Source organism: Lontra canadensis, unplaced genomic scaffold (genome assembly GCF_010015895.1).
Source record: "Lontra canadensis isolate GAN:19392208 unplaced genomic scaffold, GSC_riverotter_1.0 scaffold19, whole genome shotgun sequence".
NCBI classification, from domain to species: Eukaryota; Metazoa; Chordata; class Mammalia; order Carnivora; family Mustelidae; genus Lontra; species Lontra canadensis.
Window position 1 is genome coordinate 10,566,145 of NW_022631013.1, and position 15,596 is coordinate 10,581,740.

Here is a 15,596-nt window from a genome sequence, read left to right on the forward strand (position 1 = left end):
TGTGTGACTCCACAGTTTCTATTTCCAGACCCCTTCAGCCAACTGTTCCAGGCCCACTCTACCCCCAGTGATCTCCCAGAGGCTGAGATTCTTTATCTTATTTGGGGGCGCTGAGTGGCAGGCCACGATTTGATTTTTCCTCTGAGAAGCTTGGATACCCCCTCCCTTTCCTAGGCACCCTCATAACTTCTCGTTTCTTCCTGTGCCCAATGGGATGGACCTACCAAAAGCATGACAGCCATCCAGAAATGATTCCAAGTGTGTGAGTGAACAACCTGTATCTGTTGGTTTGACACCTGGTTTGAGTATGAAACTCAGCTATGTCAGAGCCAGCACCAGGGACCATCCTCTGACCTCACACCCAGTGAGGCACACTGTTCCCAGGGCCAAGATTCCTCAAGGAGGCAGAAATCCAGGTGTGACTTTGCCTCCCCTCCCATCCCCTCCTCTCAGACCCAGCTTGTCCTGGCCTGGATCACTAGCTCTTCTCACTTCTCTTCTTGTTAACACCTTGCAGGGCTGCTTCTTCTTCTTCTTCTTCTTCTTCTTCTTCTTCTTTTTTTTTGAAAGATTTTATTTATTTATTTGACACACAGAGAGACATCACAAGTAGGCAGAGAGGCAGGCAGAGAGAGGGGGAAGCAGGCTCCCTGCTGAGCAGAGAGCCCCATGTGGGGCTCAATCCCAGCACCCTGAGATCATGACCTGAGCTGAAGGCAGAGGCTTAACCCAGTGAGCCACCCAGGTGTCCCACCTTGCCACTCTTCTTGTCCTCTAACCTCCACCCTTGTCCCTTGCCCAGATTCCACTGTAGCACTAAGTCCTTGTTCTCTTTGATCCATCCCTGGTCATACTGAAACTCAGTACTGCTCACACCTTTGGCTCACTCCAGTGTCCTCCTGCTTACATTTCAGACCTGACAGCCAGACAACCCTAACCTCCCAAGAAGCAGCCTTGGTGATCCAACTGCCTTCAGTACTGATGCCTGCTCCCCTATAGCTTTGTGTGGTGTGAGTTCTGAAGAGTCCTGCTCCCTCTTCCGGACCCAGAGGGGAGAATCTGAAGGTGCAGAAGCTGGCAGACATGTCCTAGGGGCTCCTGGGGAATGAAGACAGAGGGTAGAGCTCTGAAGAACTCCTGTGCCCACCCTGCTCCCCTTAAACCCTACCCCATACCCAAACCCCTGCTCTGAGAAGAGGGGGTACCTGCAGAGAGAGATGGTTAAGATTTTCTTGGGAAGATAGAAACTGGCTTAGGGAAATTCCAGTTTTGAGAGTTTGGAGACTGCTTTGCAGAGGGCGGAGGAGGACAGGGGCAAGGGATTGGGCAACTACTCCCAAAAGGAAGGAAATCAATCTTCAATCAGGCATAGTAAACCTGTCCTTGGGGTCTGGGCCAGGAGGGCTACAACTGAGAAGGGCTGAGAGGAAGCAATAAGCATTATCTCTCTCTTCATCTGTAAAGAGGAGAGGGTGTCTCTTACACCCTCACTGAACTCCCATCTGAGCCTAAACCACCTCACAGAGACAAAGACAGACAGATAGACATAGACTTCCATTCATCCAACACATATTTACTGAGCACCTTTATGCTAGATGCTGTTGGACATGGGAATAAATAAAACATATTATAATGGTATAATTCCATTGGGGGAAATACACAGTATATCAGATGGCAATAATTAAAATGGGGAAAAATAAATTTGGGTTGAGGGGAATAGAAAGGGAAGGATACATGCTACCCATTACATTGTAACAAACTACACTTAAACTTGGCAAGCTTAAAACAACATTTTCACAATTCAGTGGATCAGGAATTTGAGAGTGGTGTAGCTGGGTGGTTCTGGCTCACTTCTCATGAGGTTGTAGTGCAAATGCTGGCTGTAGCTACAGCTCCATGAAGGCTAGACTGGAATTGGAGGATCCACCTCCAGGATGGCTCATTCACATGGCTGTTGGTGGGAAGCTGTTCTCCCTGATGGACCTCTCCAGAGGACAGGGCCTTGTCCCTCAGTGTCTTCCTAACATGGAGTTGGTTCCCCCAGATTAACCCAAGAGAGACTAAAGAGGCAGCAATGCTTTTTTATGGGCTAATCCTGGAAATCACAGTCACTTCTGACATGTATTTGTTAAAATTACATAACTAAATCCAGGTCATGTTCAGGGGGAAGGGAATTAGTCTTCACCTCTTAAAGGGAGGAGTATTAAAAATTTTATGGAGGCATTTTAAAACCACCATAGAAGGGTGCCTGGGTGGCTCAAATGGTTCAGCATCTGCCCTGCATTGGGCTTGCAGCTCAGTGGGGAGTCTGCTTCTCCCTCTGCCCCTGCTTGTGCTCTCTCTCAAATGAATAAATAAAAAATCTTAAAAGAACAAAACAAAACAAAACTGGGGCACCTGGGTGGCTTAGTCGTTAACCATCTGCCTTCAGCTCATGTCAAGATCCCAGAGATCGAGTCCTGCTTTGGGATCCCTGCTCAGTGAGTCCACTTCTCCCTCTCCCTCTCTCTGCTGCTCCCCTGCTGTGCTCTATCAAACAAATAAATAAAACCTTTAAAACATAAAGAAAGAAATAAAAATAAAACCACCACAGAACAGGGAGAGGGACAGTGCCTGGCTGGCTCAGTTGACAGAGCATGTGACTCTTTTTTTTTTTTTTTAAAGATTTATTTTATTTATTCTATAGAGAGAAGGAGTGCGTAGTGGGAGGGACAGAGGGAGTGGGAGAGAGAATCTCAAGCAGACTCCCCACTAAGCATGGAGCCTAATACAGGGCTCAATCTCACGACCATGAGACCATGGCCTGAGCCCAAATAAAGAGTTGGATGCTTAACCAACTGAGCCACCTAGGCACCCCAGAGCATGCAACTCATGATATCAGGATTGTGAGTTCGATCCCCATGTTGAGTGTGGGGTCTACTTAAACAAATAATAAATTAAAACAAACAAACACCCTTTTGTGTTTACAGAAATGTTAAGGGAAGAACCAAGTATTGAAGGAGTGGAAGAAAAGAGCCACAGGCATAGGGAAGAGCAGAGCAGCCAGAACAGCAGGTGCAAATATCCTGTGGTGGAAGTTTGCCTGGTGTATTGGAGGAAAGCAAGGAAGACACTGTGCTAAAATAAGGTAGCCAGGGTAAATGATCAGACGTTTGGTCACCGCTAACATGGGCCTTACAGTAGGTACCTGGAGGCAGTGAAAGGACTAAATGAGATGGAAGCCATTAGAAATGTCTGAGCATAAGGAAAGACAAAGAAATGTCTGAGCAGAGAGAAGATAGAAGTCTGACTCAGGCTACTGTGTGGAGAATCATCCACACAGGAAACAAACATGAGGATTAAGAAGCTGTTGCAGTAACCCAGGTCCAAGATGCCCTGGACCAAATGGTAACAATGAAAGTGGCAAGACATGGGTAGATTCTGATACGTTTTATCTTTAAAACAGGATCTGGGGGTGCCTGGGTGGTTCAGTGGGTTGGGCCTCTGCCTCCAGCTCAGGTCATGATCTCAGGGTCCTGGGATCAATACCCACATCGGGCTCTCTGCTCGGTGGGGAGCCTACTTCCCCCTCTCTCTCTGCCTGCCTCTCTGCCTACTTGTGATCCCTGTCAAATAAATAAATAAAGTCTTTAAAACAAACAAACAAACAAACAAACAACAGGATCTGTACAGGGCACCTGAGTGGCTCAGATGGTTAAGCGTCTGCCTTCGGCCCAGTTTGTGATCTGGGGGTCCTGGTATCGAGCCCCGCATCAGGTTCCCTGCTCAGCAGGGAGCCTGCTTCCCCATCTCTCTGCCTGCCTCTGCCTACTTGTGATCTCTGTCAAATAAATAAATAAAATCTTAAAACAAAAACAAAAACAGGATCTGTTGATGGCATGGATATCAGATGTGAGAATGAAAGGTATTCAAGATGGGACACCTGGCTGGCTCAGTTAGTACAGTATGTGACTCCTGATCTTGGGGTTGTGAGTTCAAGCCCCATGTTGGGTATAGAGATTACTTAAAATTAAAATCTTTTAAAAAAAATTTTATTCACTTATTCACTTGACAGAGAGAGAGAGAAAGAGAGAGCAAATGGGGGGAGGAGCAGAGGGAGAGGGACAAACAGACTCCGCACTGGGCAGAGCCTGATCCAATGACCCTGAGATCACAACCTAAGCCAAAATCAAGAGCTTCAACCACTGAGCCATCCAGGTGCCCCTAAAAAGAAAATCTTAAAAAAATAAATACATTTTAAAAAATAATAATAAAATCTTTTTCCTTTAGATTTTGTTTGTTGGAAAGAGCGGGCGCACAAGCACAGGGGGAGAGGCAGGTGGAGGGAGAAACAGGCTCCTTGCCAAGCAAGAAGACTGATGTAGGAAATGATCCCAGGACTCTGGGATCATGACCTGAGCTGAAGGCAGATGCTTAACTGACTGAGCCACCCAGGCACCCAAAAATAAAATCTCAAGGAAAAAAAAAAAAAAAAGGTATCCAAGATGACTCCAAGTTTCTTGGCAGCTGAGTAAATGTAGGTACCCTGAACTTAGACAGTAAAGACTGTAAGACGTGCTGGGCTGGGAGCGAAATCAGTTTGTGCTGCCATTTTATTTTATTTTTTTTTAAGTTTTATTTGTTTGGGAGAGAGAGCACAAACAGGTAGAGTGGCAGGCACAGGGAGTGGGAGAGGCAGATGCTTAGCCAACTGAACCACCCGGGAGCCCCTCGCTGCCATTTTAAGTTTGTGATGCCAATGAGACAGTCAAGTGGAGAAGATAGTCCGGTATCTGAACCTGGAGCTTAGAGGTCTAGGTTAAGACAAAATAAAACCATACACACACACACACACACACACAAAACAGGAGTTAAGACATATAGATGGTCCCCAAGACCCATTCATGCTGTTATAAATGGCAGGTTTTCCTTTTTTAATGGCTGAATAATATTCCGTGGTATGTACATAAGGACCTTCATACATATATACATTTTCTTTATACATTCATCTTTGCAGGCATTATGCTAAGTGAAGTTAAGTCAGATGAAGACAAATACTCTATGTTCTCACTTATATGTGAACTCTACAAAAATCCAAACTCACAGAAACGGAGAACAGACTGATAGTTGCCAGCGGCGGGGGTAGGTGGGCATGAGGGCAGGGTTGGGGGGTAGTGGAGGAGTGAGGGAAGGTAGTTAAGAGGTACAAACTTCCAGTTATAAAATAAATAAGTCCTGTGGATGTAATGTGAAGGTTAGTGCTCTAATACTATATTATTTAAGAGAGTATGAAACACCATATAGAGAGGGACACCTGGGTGGCTCATTTGGTTAAGCCTCTGCCTTCAGCTCAGGTCATGATCCAGGGTCCTGGGATCCAGCCCTCCATTGGCTTCCCTGCTCCTCCTCTTCCTGCCACTCCCACTGCTTATATTCTGACAAAGAAAGATAGAAAATCTTGAAAAAAGAGGCACCTGGGTGTCTCAGTGGTTAAAGCCTCTGCCTTCGGCTCAGGTCATGATCTCAGGGTCCTGGGATCGAGTCCCACATCGGGCTCTCTGCTCAGCACAGAGCCTGCCTCCTCCTCCTCTCTCTCTGCCTACTTGTGATCTGTCTGTCAAATAAATTAAAAAAAAAAAATCTTGAAAAAAAAAAAAGGAAAAAAAATCTTGAAAAAAAAAATACTACATATAGAATTGGAAAGTTGCTGGGAGTAGATATTGGAAGTTCTCACCTCAAGAAAAAAAAACTATGTGAGACGATGGATGTTAACTTACTGTGGTAATCATTCCACCATACATGTATCAAATCATTATACTGAACACCTTAAATGAACAGAATGTTTTATGTCAATTATATTTCGATGAAACTGTTAAAAAAAAAAAAAAAAAGACAAAGATGGTTGAAAATACCTGGGGAGGGGTATAGAGAGGTTTGAGGATTAACTCTTGGGAAGTCAAAGGAGCCAATCTAGGATTTATGGAGGTAAGAACAAGGTAAGGAGCCAATTTAGGGAGAGTGGAGTCCAGGAAACTTGAGTGTTTTATGAGGAATTAACTGCATCAAATGAAAGTTAAGAAATACCCATTGGACCTCGCAACTCAGATATGGAGGAGTCTCGGAGCCTAGCCCCATGTGGAAAAGAGGAAAGAGGACAAGCGGAGCTAGGGCATTCCTGATAGACGTGGTCTCTGAGCTGAGTTACAGGATGGAGAAATCCTTAGAGGAATGGCTTTGCAACCCAGTGGAGAAGCCCCAGCCAAGACCTGTCACAGCCAACATGGTTGTGGTAGTGAGAATGGTCATCTTGCCTGGGCCTCACATTTACTGAGGTACAAACCGAAACTTTTGATAGTTTCCAAGTGGTTTTACATGTAGTCTTTTGTGTTGTTTATTAGAATGTTGTTTGGGGATGCCTGAGTGGGTCAGTTGGGTGTCTATCTTCAGCTCATAATTCCAGAGTCTTGGATCTAGTCCAGCACTGGGCTCCTTGCTCAGTGGGGACTCTACTTCACCCTTTGCTTGCTGCTCTCTCAATAAATTGTATATAATGTTAAGTTTGTATATAAAAATGGAGTATTTTGGGGGCACCTGGGTGGCTCAGTTGGTTAAATGTCTTTCTTGGGCTCAGGTCATATCTCAGGGTCCTGGGATCAAGCCTCATTTCAGGCTGTGTTCAGTGGGGAGTCTGCTTTTCCCTCTCCCTGACCCTCCCCACCACTAGTGCTCGCTCTCCATCTCAAATAAAATATTTTTAAAAATTGTGTATTTTTATAACCAGTTTCCTTCTGTTCTTAATATAGCAGGAGGCGTAAGAAGTGACAGTAGCCTGGCTCTTACTCAACCTCAGAACAAGGCCAGGAGGAAGGTGTGGCCAGCCAGATGCCAGGGTGCAAAATTTAAGAGGTCAAAGGTGGTGGTGTACCTGGGAGCGACAGCACCTTAGGCACCTCTTTTGCCCCACCCTAGCACCAGGACACCTCGGAAACCACCAGGCAGTATTCTTGCTCTCCACTCCTGGGGGATTCTACAAAGTCAGGTGTCCTAGAAAAGAAAGACTGGAGAGGAAGAACTCCTACTCTGGGTGGGCATTATTGTCCTTGAAAACAGAAAAATGATTTTGCCTCCTTCAGCTCAAAAGTGGGTATACACTGCCACCCAGTGGCCATCCAGGGTTGAAGTCCCAGGACTATTTCCAGAATGGCACAGGCAGAGGTTAAGGCAAGAATAAGACACACACTATCTCACCCAGCCCTTAATTTCTTCACATTATCAGGTTTTCCTGCTGCTGAGACACACGAAGAAGTGAAACTGTTCAACAGGTCTTTATTAACAGAGACAGATGGACAGACAGTGCACCAAAGGCAGTGTCTGAAAGCTGTGATGGGGGGCATATGTATGCAGGCCTTCTCTAGGCAAGGGATGGCTCCCTGGACCTAGGCTAACCTCTCTAGGTCCCCTGCCCAGCAGTGGGTCCTGAGCTGAGGCCAGCCTCCCCATAATACTCCTGAGGGATGAATGGGGTTGGGGGCAGGGTCTTTAAGGATAAGAGGACCCTGACCTCAGCATTCTCCATTCTTACGGTTCCCCAGTTGGCTTGGTTGCTGGGAGAGTGGGGGACAGGCCACAAGAGCACTTGCATAGCAGGGGAAGAGAATGGGGGTAAGGCATATGGTGAGGACAGGGAGATGATGGGGGCCACCACAGGCAACCCTTCATCTTCCTCCCCCCTCAACTGCTGCTGGATTGAGGGGTCAGGCCCAGACAAGAGTGTAATACCCACACCCATCCCTAATTCCAGAGCCCTGACTGCTGGCAGGGAAACTCTGAAAGGCCTGAATTATTGAAGTCAAGCCTATAGTATGTGTGTCTGAATATGACTGGCCCCCTGGGTATATGTGGGGCTCCCTTTCTGGGCAGGTGTGAATGCATGATGCTGCTGTACACATGGGACTGTATCTGCATGTATGACCCATATGTTCCCATGAGTCTATGTTTGTTTGTATAAGCATGTATGTCCCTGCTCGTACACCAGGAACTGGAATAGTTGCATGTTGTGAATATGTCCCTGTCTTTTCACGTGAGCTCCAGAAAGAGGATGTATGCGGGCCTGCCCGCTCCTTTCTATCCACAGGTCCTCCTTCAGGCCTGGCTGGTCAGGGGTCCTGGCCGAAGAGGTAGGTGGTAAACTCAAGCCGGAGGCCCCGGGCATAGGCGCGAAGAGTATAGAAGAGTGTGAGGAAGTCCTGGGTGCTGAAGATCGTGTCAGCCAGCGCGAAGGCCAGGGTGGATGGGATGACACCCCGACCATACTCCACCATCCATGTGTTTGGCCCCCATTCCACAGCCGTTGCCTCACCAGGCCCATGCACCACGGTCTCTCCTGGGGAACAGGGAGCATGCACATAAACAGCCTAGCCCTGTCCTTCCATTGCTGCCACCTCCGTAGCCCACGGGCTATCTAGGGGCAGGGAACAGAGCAGGAGCTTCAGGGAAGGAAAAGGCCTTACCTCACTGGCCTTGTCGCCCATCTGGAAGAGTTAGAAGCCAAGATAGCCACTCCTAAGTTTTCCTCTGTGCCATCACCTGGCTCACGTCCTCTTTGGGGGGAAGCCAGGGAGGGCCACCTCACCAGGCCATGGGCCACTGTATGGGAGTCCTGGAAGTCTGCATTCCCAAACCTCACTCATGTCAGGCAGAAATTTAGCTAAACTTGGGCTGGGCCTGTTAGATAGGGAGGGAGTGATAATAAGACTCGTGTGGCTTTCTGAGAAATGCCGCTGTCATGTGTCATACCTGTTAACACTCAACCTCAAACTTATATAGAACTCCAAAGCTCTACTTTTTATGTAAAATGTTTTAACCACAGAAACAAAGAGAAGATAATCTGTCTTGTCTTTGGAGGTATGAGAACATATCTGATTACCCAACTGTCTCCCCAACAACTGCTGGAATGTTGGATGAACAGAACAGTGTCTTAACAGGAAGCTGTTATGTTCTGTTTCCTTTTGACAGTGGGAAGCAACAGGGGCACTTGGACCTGCTTCAATCGAGGACCTGTGGCATACCGGCGGGCGGTAAGGGAACCAGAGAAGAGCCCCCAACCCACCCCCCTTCCATGATATGGCTCTCCTCCAACTATGGGCACCCCAGAACGAACGAACCCACATGACAGAGCCCCCCTACCTGGGTAGAAGACCTCACTTTTGGTAGTGCCCTCTCTCCACTGGTGGAAGGTGCCAGAGATGATGGTGTCCGAGATCTCAGCCCAATAGCGTCCTGAGGGACAATCAGATGGACACCGAAGATCAGGGTATCAGCGCCAATACATGGCTTGGCCAAACATCAGAAAGGAAGGCATGAGCCCCTGCACAGCCCCAGCCTCCCAGTTCGGCCCGCCGCCAGCACTGACCCGAGTGGCCGCGAGAGCCTAGGGCGGTGCCGAAGAGCAGCACGTACTCGGACAGTGAGGCGTGCAAAAGGCACATGGCGCCCATCCAGCCGCCCGCGTTTACGAACACCCACTGCAGCTCCTCGTCGGGCAACACGTGGCCTGGGTGCAGCCGCCGTAGTTCCACGATCAGCCGAGAGAAGGCCAGCTCGTGGTCCAGCCCTGGCGGGGTCAGAGGAACAACAGAGTCACTCCGAACTGGAAAGGCGCTTCTGAAACTCTCAGCTCAGTTCGGGCCTCCCCGGCCCCTGCCCTCCACCCGCTCACTCGCCCGGTCACCCGTCGGCTCACCCGCGTACTGCCTGGCCAGCTGCGCGATCTCTTCGTGCTGGAAGACGAAGCTTTGCGTGCCCAGCCAGAGCCGGACCACCTGGGCCAGCACAGCCACGGCAGCCAGGAGCAGCGCGGCCCACACCCACCGCCGGCCCAGTGCCCACTGCATCCCGGCGGGCGGCCTGGCACAGAGAAGCGAAGGACCAAATTGAGGCCTGGAGCTGTGACTCTCACTTCCTCCAAACCTGCGGAGCGCAGTCCACTACCGTTCCCCCGCCACCGCCGTGGTACGGCTTGCCTTGGCCAATCAGAACAGTCCGGGCACCCGGGTTCCGCCCCTCGGGTTGAACCATTTCTTTTCGGAAAGCGGGGAGCGCGAAGGGGTGGGGCGGAGCCTCGTGCGTGATGCGAAGGGGCGGGGCTAAGCAGTTCCAGCGGCCGCGTTTAGGGTCTACAGGCGGGGTCGCTTCGAGTGCCAAACCAGGTGTGGGTGGGGCTAGGTGGCCGTAACACTCGGAATGGACTGGCCTGTTTGGGCTCCCAGGTGAATAAGGCGAGCCCGGAAGTAGAGCCTCCTGGGACTTGTGATTGTCACCTTTGCACAGAAAGTAGGAGAAGGCGCTTTTGCCTGGGAATGTTACGGAAGGCTTTCCGGAGGCGGTGACGCCTGAGCTATGTATTTAAGGGAAATGGGGAAGGCATTCTACGAATGAGGCCTATTCCAAGAACAAACACGCCGTGAAGAGACAGCATGGGGTTTTTTTGGAGCCTACGATTCATTCTTTGTTTTGAAGCACAGAATGTGAGAGGAGGACATTGTAAATCAACAGGGTTACAGGGAGGGAAATGATAAAGGAAGAGGAGCAAAGGAGAAAAAAGGCAGCAAAGTGCAGTGATTAAGAAAGAAACTCCGGAGGGGCGCCTGGATGGCTCGGTGTGTTAAGCCTCTGCCTTTGGCTCAGGTCATGATCTCAGGGTCCTGGGATCCATCGCTGCCTCCGGCTCCCTGCTTGGCAGGAAGCCTGCTTCCCCCACTCTCTGCCTGTCTCTCTGCCTACTTGTGATCTCTGTCTGTCAAATACATAAATCTTAAAAAAAAAAAAAGAAAGAAAGAAAGAAAGAAAAGAGACTGGACTGGAGCTGGACTGGGTTAATAAGCCTGGCTCTGGCCACCTACTAGTTGTGTGATCTTGGGTAAGTTATTTAAACCCTGTGACTCAGTTTTCTCATCTGTGAAATGGGATGAATAAAAGTACCTACCTCATAGTACATACCTTCATTGTGATGAAGTTTAAATGACTTAATATTTATAAAGCAATTAGTGCCTGGCAAGTGGTGACATACGTGTTTGTTTTATAAATAAAACACAAAGGTGAAGAGAACTGGAAGAGCATAGCATCATACATGATTGTGATGGAATGAAGGGTCAACACAAATGTAGTTTAGAGTTCCAATAAAATGATGGGAAATGGTCAGTGGGTTTCTTAGTAGGGACATGTAGCACAGATGATGATAAACATTCACAAATCTATTTCCTTTTGCTCTTGGGCAGTCAGATTACATTCCACAGTACACTCTGTAGTTGATGAGGCCATATGATTGTGTTCTGGCCAATGAAGGATAGCCAGAAACCATGTATGCCACTTTCAGATCTGGCTCCTAAAACCTGTGAAATTCTTTACATTTTCATTCTTTTCTCATTTATTATCTTAATTACAGAGAATTAAGTAGTGGCGAATTCTGAATGCTGCTTTCCCTATCCCCCCACAATGGACTGTGTTGCTCAGCCACTGAGTTTGGGGGGTGGGGTGTCATTTGCTACAGCAGCTAAGATTACTTAATCTAATACAGACCACTAGACATGTTACAGTGTATTGTACAGGTAAGAGTAAAGGCTGGGAAGATGGACTATTTTTTGAGAAACTTGGCCAAGAAGGTTAAGGTAAAGAAGGGATTATCTAGAGGAGTCAGCATGATGGTGGAAACGTTTTTTTTTAAAGATTTTTTAAAAAGATTATTTCTTTATTTGACAGATAGAGATCACGTAGGCAGAGAGGCAGGCAGAGAGAGAGAGAGAGGAGGAAGCAGGCTCCCGCTGAGCAGAGAGCTGTAAGGGCCTATTTAGCCAGAGCGATGCCACCCGGTTAAACAGTGATTTTGTTGTTTATGCAGTAAATCTTAAACTGTCCCTGCCCCCTCTCTCCCCAGGGGACCTACTTAAAAACAAGTCCCGGAAACCAGTCCCAGGTAACAAAGCCCAAATACAAGGGTGGGTCAGGCCAGGTGGAGGTATTCAATCAGTGGGGGCGCATACTGTCTCCCTAGCTACCAAGGAGTATGGGCCCCACCTTTTTGGGTGCCTTTTGGGTGCCAATTCTGACCAAGGTGATAGGCTAGTTCAAATAGCTACTATAGGGTAAATTGTAATTCATTTGGTCACTTATGTGTGACCTAGCAAGACTGTGCAGCTTTCTCTGTGTTACAATCTCATTGGCCACCTGTGCATGGCCAGGCGCAACCACATGGCCTTTGCCCTTAAAAGCTAGTCTGTAAGACAGAGAGAGGTCGCCTCTTTGCAAGAGACTGCCCTGGCTGGTCAGTTTGATTCTCGATGCCTGGCGCGAAATAAAGCTTTGCTTGACCTTTACTTTGTATCAGTCTCGCTCCTTTGACCATGGACTCAACAGAACCCGATGTGGGGCTTGATCCCAGGACCCCAGGATCATGACCCGAGACGAAGGCAGAGGCTTTAACCCACTGAGCTACCCAGGCACCACTATGGTGGAAACGTTTTTTGTATTGGCTCTGGCTTCTGTGACACTCCTGAGCTGACCATTCTCTTAAGAACCCTGAGGACCAGGGGCTAACCCCAAAATCTGGCCCCTGCACCCCTGTTTAGGCAGAACTCTCTGGGACTGTTTAGGTCTGCAGTTTCCCTGGTCTTTCAGAAGGCTTCTCTAGCACAAACTGTTTTATAAAAAAATTAGTCACAGCCATATTTAGATATTACAAAATGAAATTCAACCAAGTAAATCTGAAGACCTAATTGGCTTTCTTAAACAATTCATGAATCAGGCGGTACCCCATCTAGCAAGTAGAAGGGAGCTCCGAAGAGGAGGTATATAAAATGGATGGTTTTATTTTTATTTCTTAAAGATTTATTTATTTTGAGGAGTGCTTGGATAGCTCAGTTGTTGAGCAACTGCCTTCAGCTCAGGTCATGATCCCAGGGTCCTGGGATCAAGCCCTGCATCGGGCTCCCTGCCCGCCAGGAAGCCTGCTTCTCCCTCTCCCACTCCCCCTGCTTGTGTTCTCTCTCTTGCTGTCTCTGCCAAATAAATAAATAAATATATTTTTTTAAAGTTTAAAAATATTTATTTTGAGAGAGAGGGAGAGCATGCCCCTGTGCACGGAATGGGGAGTGGCAGAGGAAGAGGGAGAGAATTTCCAGCAGACTCCCGGCTGAGTGGGGTGCTGACTCAGGGCTCTATCTCAAGAGAGACCTTGTGACCTGACCCAGAATCAAGAGTCAGACAGTTAAGGTACCCCGGAAGTGGAAGTTTTTTTTGGTTTTGTTTTGTTTTTTTTAAGGAAGAAGTCTGGGACAAGAAGATTAGAAAGAGAAAAGGATTGGTCCAGGCCTGTTCCTTTTGCCTTAAGGGGAAAAGCAGGGACTCTTATTATGCAGATTACCTTGTCTTCCTTTGAGGGAGAGGGCCCAGGTAGGGAATCATTGGTGCTAATCAGAAAATTCTGATTGACCAGGGAATACTACATTTCTGGGGAAGTTGAAACCACAGTTGGATGAGGCATTAAGCCCCTGTTTGAAAACTTGTCATATGTGACGCCAGTTTGGGCCTATAATTTTTTTTTTTTTAAGATTTTATTTGTTTACTTGACACAGAGAGAGATCACAAGCAGGCAGAGAGGCAGACAGAGAGAGAGGGGGGAAGCAGGCTCCCTGCTGAGCAGAGAGTCTGATGGGGGACTCGATCCTAGGACCCTGGGATCATGACCTGAGCCAAAGGCAGAGGCTTAACCCACTGAGCCACCCAGGTGCCCCTATAGTGTTCTTTTTAATAACATTGTAGAAGAGATCTTGGAGGAGAAGGGCTCTGTAGGCCCCATATCAACCACTGTACTCTTCCCCCAAAAAGTGATCTTGGGGAGACAGAAGAGAAGTTTGGAAATGTTCCTGAAGAGATGTTTCTGAAGGGGGTGAGGAGTTAGCTGGCACTGATGAGGGAGCAGAAGGCAAGCAAGGACAAAGCACAGGCTGACACCACAAGCAAGCCCCTTCCCCCCACACAGGGGGCAATGTGACACAGGTGGGACAAGTGTGACATTCCTCAGGCCCTGCTGGCTGCCGGAAAGCTAAGGAAAGGAAAAACAAATGCTTAACTTACAGAGATCACAGTCCAACTAGACAGCAGCCTCCCTCAATTTACAAATGTTTTAGTGATATTTGCAAGAAAAAAACATTCTTATCAATAACCCAGCTTCCAGAACGAAGCTCCCAACTGTCTTCAGGTTAATGCTTTACTAGAGGACAGGGCCTCCAATCTCTAGAAGGTCCTCTTTACCATATGAAAGTTTCTTAAAAACCTCTCTTTTCCCTGCACCTGGGTGGCTCAGTCATTAAGCGTCTGCCTTTGGCTCAGTTCATAATCCCAGGGTTCTGGGGTTGAGCCCCACATTGGACTCCCTGCTCTGCAGGAGCCCTGCTTCTCCCTCTGCCACTCGCCCTGCTTGTGTTCCGTCTCTCACTGTGTCTCTCTCTGTCAAATGAATAAATAAATAAAATCTTTGAGAAAACAAAAACAAAAAAACTTTTTCCTTACCCCAACTCCCAAGTATATAATCAACCACTCCTCACAACTCTGGTGCAGCCCCTCTTTCTGTCCAGGGTCCTGTCCCTTTGCTTTAATAAAATCAACTTTTTGCACCAAAGACATCTTAAAAATTCCTTCTTGGCCATGGGCTCTGGACCTCACCTACATTCAAAACTACATCATCACAATCCAAGAAGTGGCACCAAAGCACTGGTGTTCTTGGCAAAATGGGGCTGCCTCCAAAATCTAGTCACTCCCAACAACAAAGATGGCTGAGAGAGGAGGAAAACAAATCTTCTATCTCAGCTCCCCTCACCCCCACTCCAAAGAATGAAAAGCCAGTGGTATATATGTAAAAGCCTCATTTCTCAGTTCCCTGCCCCCTACCTAGTAGCCTCTTTAGATTCCAGTCTGAGGACCTAGGGCAGAGATTAGGTCAATGACCAAAGACCGAGTATTTGCATCTGAGCTGCAAAACACCGGGTTGGCCTGGCCTGGGTTGGGGGAAGAGGCCTTCTTGCTACTGTGGGGTTCCTAGCTCACTAGGTTTCTGTCTTGAGTCTCACTGAAATCTCAGAGGAATTTTAGAGCAATGAGAAGAGCCTGGAAACCTGGGTTCAAATCTTAGGCCACTAATCCTCTGGCTGACCTTAGGCTTCTGTTCTTCACTGTGGAATATGGAGGAGGTTGAAACAATATTTAGATGTCTTTTTAAAAGTGTCAGGGGAGGAATTAATTTGGATTTTAACCTAGTGTAAAGGAAACACCCCTGATCCCACCTAGGTGGTGGCTGGAGCTACTGACCATGGGGTCTTCTTCACACTTTCATGATTTTTCTTTTCTTCTTCTTCTTTTTTTAAAATTTATTTTATATTTTTAAAGATTTTATTTATTTATTTATTTGTGAGAGAGAGAGAGCGCGCGCGAGCGCACGCACAAGCTGGCAGAGTGCCAGGCAGAGGCAGAGAAAGAAGCAGGTTCCCTGCTGAGCAAGGAGCCTGATGTGGGACTCCATCCCAGGACCCTGGGATCATGACCGGAGCCAAAGGCAGTAGCTTAAC

General features: G+C 47.8%; 1 protein-coding gene across 2 annotated transcripts; it reads right to left on the reverse strand.

The window, feature by feature from the left end:
• Positions 1–7,285: 7,285 nt before the first annotated feature.
• Positions 7,286–9,979, reverse strand: SIGMAR1 (sigma non-opioid intracellular receptor 1). Of its 2 annotated transcripts, XR_004383026.1 has the most exons (5): positions 9,722–9,979; positions 9,392–9,592; positions 9,166–9,258; positions 8,490–8,703; positions 8,248–8,362 (listed from the first exon to the last, which is right to left on the reverse strand). XR_004383026.1 is itself a non-coding variant. In XM_032860431.1 (4 exons), exons 1-4 carry the CDS (start codon positions 9,870–9,872, stop codon positions 8,136–8,138), a joined length of 672 nt encoding a protein of 223 aa, XP_032716322.1. In that variant the 5' UTR covers positions 9,873–9,974; the 3' UTR covers positions 7,286–8,135. The 2 variants fall into 2 exon arrangements, 1 of the variants encoding a protein (XP_032716322.1); XM_032860431.1 differs by lacking the exon at positions 8,490–8,703 and having other exon boundaries at positions 7,286–8,362; positions 9,722–9,974.
• Between the last annotated feature and the right edge of the window lie 5,617 nt (positions 9,980–15,596).